At 52.3% G+C, this 4,940-nt stretch overlaps 1 protein-coding gene across 4 annotated transcripts; it reads right to left on the bottom strand.

The window, feature by feature from the left end:
- Positions 1-1,145: 1,145 nt before the first annotated feature.
- LOC141152954 (palmitoyltransferase ZDHHC3-like) lies at positions 1,146-4,707 on the bottom strand. Of its 4 annotated transcripts, XR_012247204.1 has the most exons (10): positions 4,518-4,704; positions 4,358-4,446; positions 4,204-4,277; positions 4,017-4,132; positions 3,890-3,951; positions 3,700-3,814; positions 3,555-3,627; positions 3,181-3,310; positions 1,780-2,461; positions 1,146-1,502 (listed from the first exon to the last, which is right to left on the bottom strand). XR_012247204.1 is itself a non-coding variant. In XM_073637608.1 (9 exons), exons 1-9 carry the CDS (start codon positions 4,634-4,636, stop codon positions 2,373-2,375), a joined length of 867 nt encoding a protein of 288 aa, XP_073493709.1. In that variant the 5' UTR covers positions 4,637-4,704; the 3' UTR covers positions 1,146-2,372. The 4 variants fall into 4 exon arrangements, 3 of the variants coding, with proteins under 3 accessions (XP_073493709.1, XP_073493708.1, XP_073493707.1); XM_073637608.1 differs by having other exon boundaries at positions 1,146-2,461; XM_073637607.1 differs by lacking the exons at positions 1,146-1,502; positions 1,780-2,461 and adding an exon at positions 2,470-2,975 and having other exon boundaries at positions 4,518-4,707.
- Between the last annotated feature and the right edge of the window lie 233 nt (positions 4,708-4,940).

The following is a 4,940-nucleotide window of genomic DNA, read 5'->3' on the forward strand; positions in this document are numbered from 1 at the left end:
GCCATAGAGAGCAATCAACGGTGGGGAGGGCCATAGAGAGCAATCAACGGTGGGGAGGGCCATAGAGAGCAATCAAAGGTGGGGAGGGCCGTCAGGGTGAGGGGCGCCATGGAGAGCCGTCAGGGTGAGGGGCGCCATGGAGAGCCGTCAGGGTGAGGGGCGCCATGGAGAGCCGTCAGGGTGAGGGGCGCCATGGAGAGCCGTCAGGGTGAGGGGCGCCATGGAGAGCCGTCAGGGTGAGGAGGGCCATGGACAGCCGTCACGGTGAGGAGGGCCATGGACAGCCGTCACGGTGAGGAGGGCCATGGACAGCCGTCACGGTGAGGAGGGCCATGGACAGCCGTCACGGTGAGGAGGGCCATGGACAGCCGTCACGGTGAGGAGGGCCATGGAGAGCCGTCACGGTGAGGAGGGCTATGGAGAGCCGTCAGGGCGGGGTGTCCTGCAGCACTATGAGACCACCCAAAGGCTCCCAGTAGGAATCACATGGGTGGCTTGATGAAAATAATCAGGGCGGGGCGGCCTGAGGACAACTGAAATAGCAGGGCAGCCTGCAGCACTATAGGGCTGCACAAGGGCTCTTTCTATGAAGTATCAGCAGTCGTATGGGCGGCCTGTGGAGGATGGTCAAGCCGGGCAGACTGCAGCACTATAGGGCCACACTTAGGGCCCTGAATTAGGTACTTTGTACATGATCTCTCATTATCTACAAACTGCAGCTCGCACGATGAGGATTCCTATATGGACAAGTGCAAAACTAGAACAAGAAGCATGATACTGTACCTGAAAAATCGCCTTAAAGGGCCAGCACACCTAATGCACAAGCATCCGCTGACATTCCCCACGTACATGTTAACACCTTGTACCAGTGGCAATGACAGAGCGCAGACATGACAGCATCGGCCCCGCTGCTACTTTGGATGCATGGGGCTAAATGAGGCTGCAGCGGGGCCAGGTCCTGTCCGCACGTCAATCACTTCCTCAGGTTCTGAATGCTCCTGGTAATGCCGCCTACTTTCCCTGTTATCAGCCTGCCGTGATGGTCAGTGTCCCCCCAGTATCTCACCGCTGCCTTTATAAACACTCAGACCAGGACCGGTTCTGGCCCATTAGATCCGAGCCTAAAACATGAAGCATAAAAGAAAGACGATGATTGGATTTATTAATATCCCCCCCAAAATCCCAGACATCAGAGATATTCTCAGTGTAAAAAGAGACCACAGCAATAAATATATCTTACAGCGAGCAGAGACGAGGACAAGGAGGGGATTTTGGTCAGTAATATAACGGATAAACAGCTCTGCTATACGGTGCCATTACCCACAGTGCTCCGGTGCAATGGCTGACCTGAATCTCGAGAGGACAATGGGAGTTGTAGTGCACTGCTGGCCTGCAGCAGATGGATACGTGGCTTCTCTGTAACACCGGATAAGTGCAGCACGAGCGCCATCTGTTGGACACTCAGAAAACTGCAGGAGAGGTAATGTAGGACCACCATGAACCTGCAGGGGGCAGCAGAGAAACGAGAGGTATAGTAGTGCGACATGCAGCAGCTCCGGCTGTGATTGGAGGAGTGGGACATGATCCAGCCCTACTGCGGGCTGGACTAAGTGGTTATAGTACCGCCCTCTTATAAATATTAAATTAGGGTGATGCTAATGATGCTTTAAATTTAAAGGGGCAGAGGACGTCACTTCCAGGAATACAGACGGGCAGCTTATAGCACATAATACTCCGATTATTAACACTCTGGATTATCCTCTTAATAAGGCTGCTCACCCTCAGCGGGAAGCTTCTGTGATCTTCTTGTATTTTACAACATTTCTGTCCTTGTAACAGATATCCGGTCTCCGTGTGTATCCATTGTGGAAAAAGTACAACTGCAGTAAAAAGCATGGGGGACAGAGCAGCAGCTACAAATAAACAAGATGGATCTCAGTTGACCTACAATCACTGAACTCAGCAAACAGGAAAAAAATTAGTTCAATAAATACATTTAAAATAAATCCAGTGCAGATGAGCGCCCCCCACTGGTGAATGCCATTATTACAAGATTAAACTCAGAGGACGGGTGGGCGAATGTTTGCAAAGCTTAAAAACGTAGAAAAACCCACTCCAGTATCCACAGCAGCAAGTAAGAAAGTCCAACGGGGGCAATAGAAACCACAGGAGTAAAAAAAAAAAAAAAAAAAAAAAAAAAACACAGATTGAGGATGAGACATCAACAGCACCAACCACCAGGGGGCAGCAGAGCAGTCATGAGATGTGCACACTTAACAGTACATCCATAGTGCAACCACAGCAAGACGCCGGGATCCGATCCCTGGAGACGGCGCCAGCCACATCTGCCACCCGCCATACTGACAGAGACCCTACACATCATAGTCAGGGAGGTAACTGTACGCGGGACCACCAGAGGATGGGGGTGTATTACATGGGAAGAGCCAGCAGATCATATAACCTGGGGGGAGAGAGAAAAACAATGATAGGTCAGGTGACATTCTCAGTGATGTCACCGCTGATCACTAGTGATGGATAGGCGGCATTCTCAGTGATGTCACCGCTGATCACTAGTGATGGATAGGCGGCATTCTCAGTGATGTCACCGCTGATCTCTAGTGATGGATAGGCGGCATTCTCAGTGATGTCACCACTGATCTCTGGTGATGGATAGGCGGCATTCTCAGTGATGTCACCGCTGATCTCTAGTGATGGATAGGCGGCATTCTCAGTGATGTCACCGCTGATCTCTGGTGATGGATAGGCGGCAATCTCAGTGATGTCACCGCTGATCTCTGGTGATGGATTGGCGGCATTGTCAGTGATGTCACCGCTGATCTCTGGTGATGGATAGGTGGCATTCTCAGTGATGTCACCGCTGATCTCTGGTGATGGATAGGCGGCATTCTCAGTGATGTCACCGCTGATCTCTAGTGATGGATAGGCGGCATTCTCAGTGATGTCACCGCTGATCTCTGGTGATGGATAGGCGGCATTCTCAGTGATGTCACCGCTGATCTCTGGTGATGGATAGGCGGCATTCTCAGTGATGTCACCGCTGATCTCTGGTGATGGATAGGCGGCATTCTCAGTGATGTCACCGCTGATCTCTGGTGATGGATAGGCGGCATTCTCAGTGATGTCACCGCTGACCTCTGGTGATGGATAGGTTTCTCTTACCTCTTCCGAACACCTCCCTCAGTAGCGCCATCTTCGGCTTGCGTGTGTGGGCTACTTCCTTATTCGCCTCCTTCAGGAGCTTTTTCCTCAGTTGCTCGATGGGTGTCTCGTCTGTAATGATCGACACAATCTGTGTGAAAAAAAAATTAGGTAATAAGTATAAAAGGATGGCACAGACTTGGCCGATAGCAGAGAATATACAGAACTGGGCAAAAGGTTTAAGCAGGTGACGAAAAATGCAGCAGGGGAAGAATCATGTAACACAAAGAAGGGTAATAAAAATAAATTATCAATTAACAAAATATAAAATGAAAAAAACAAGAGAAATGTAAATCCCTCCAGTATCCATCGCCGGATACTGATGAAATACTTACCTGATCATAGAAGATGACTGTGACGAACAGTCCGAAGAGGACGGACTCCACGAGGAGGAGGATGCAGTGGACTCTGCGGGGAGAGGAGATTGTATATGAGAGCCGCGGTATCCGGACATCACCGCCACCGTCTCCGGGTACTCACATCTGCACGTGACTGTGACCAGCGGCCGCCGGATCTGCATCCTCCACTGATCCCTTCTTGTTTGGCCACAGCCAAACGGCCAGAACTAAGGCCACAGAGTACAGGCTTGTCAGACCTGCGAGAAGCACAGACATGAGACCAGCGCCCCCAGCAGGACCCCTCCCCATATAACACCAGATTATGTACTTACCGGTGTAAAACAGAAACTGGATGAAATATTTTTGGTTTAATTCCCCAACACAATTATTAATCCTACAAAAAAATGAATAAAAACTGAATGACTGAAAACCCGGCGAGTAACCTCACCCATTACGTACCAGGGGCAGTGGTGATCCATCCTGCGGACACAGCGGTGGCAGACGCGGCAGTGGTGGGCCCGTGGGGGGCGGTAGGTCTCACACCGGTGGCACACAGTCCAGTCCTCATTTCCCCCCTGTGGAGAGCGGCCGGTGGTTATCATTAGGTACCGCCATGGGTACGGATGCTGCTCCTGCTCACACTTACCCGGTCGCTTTTGCGCGGAGTGCTGGAGCGCAGGTCCGAGAAGTCAATGGCGGTTTCTGGTAAAGGAACGGTCCCTGCGAGATCAGAACAGCACGGATTAAGTGGAGGATAGTCAGGCTGTAACGTGGCGGACTACCACTTCCAGCAGTCTCACCGGGGTCGGAGAAGACGGCGCGGATGTGACAGGCCAGCAGAATGGACAGCAGCAGATTGAAACCAATGGCGTGGAGTGGACACCAAACGCTGCAAACAGAGAGAAGGACGTGAGACATCCCATAATCATCCCACAACCATCACCCCCATCCTCCCCGCACCTGCCGGAGAAGCTGTGCAGCAGGACGTGCCGCAGGATGACGTAGTCGGCGTAGCCCAGGCTCAGGTAGGTGAGCAGCACACACAGCAGCCCACAGGGGTCCCGCACACAGCCTGCCATGGCAGCGCCGACACACTTCCGGGTCTCAGGCCCCGCCCAGCTGTCGTCTGCTCCAATCAGGGAGGGGCGCCGCAGCGTGACTGACACCGGCTGTTAGTGAGGAGCGGCGTACTTCCGGTGAGTGCGGTCGCTATGGAGATCGGGGATTCCGAGTGAAGTACGTCATTTCCGCGGAGTAGGCGTGGCCTAGTCTTTGATTGGTCATGTGATCATGTTGGAGGTGTTTATCAGTCCTGGTTACGTACAGCTCATGCAACTGTCAGACTCAGTCCTGCTGTGTACTCTGCCCGGCACCAGCTGTGCG

The sequence above is a fragment of the Phyllobates terribilis genome, unplaced genomic scaffold (genome assembly GCF_046119375.1).
Source record: "Phyllobates terribilis strain yellow unplaced genomic scaffold, ASM4611937v1 Scaffold_7__3_contigs__length_470593459, whole genome shotgun sequence".
Taxonomy (NCBI): domain Eukaryota; kingdom Metazoa; phylum Chordata; class Amphibia; order Anura; family Dendrobatidae; genus Phyllobates; species Phyllobates terribilis.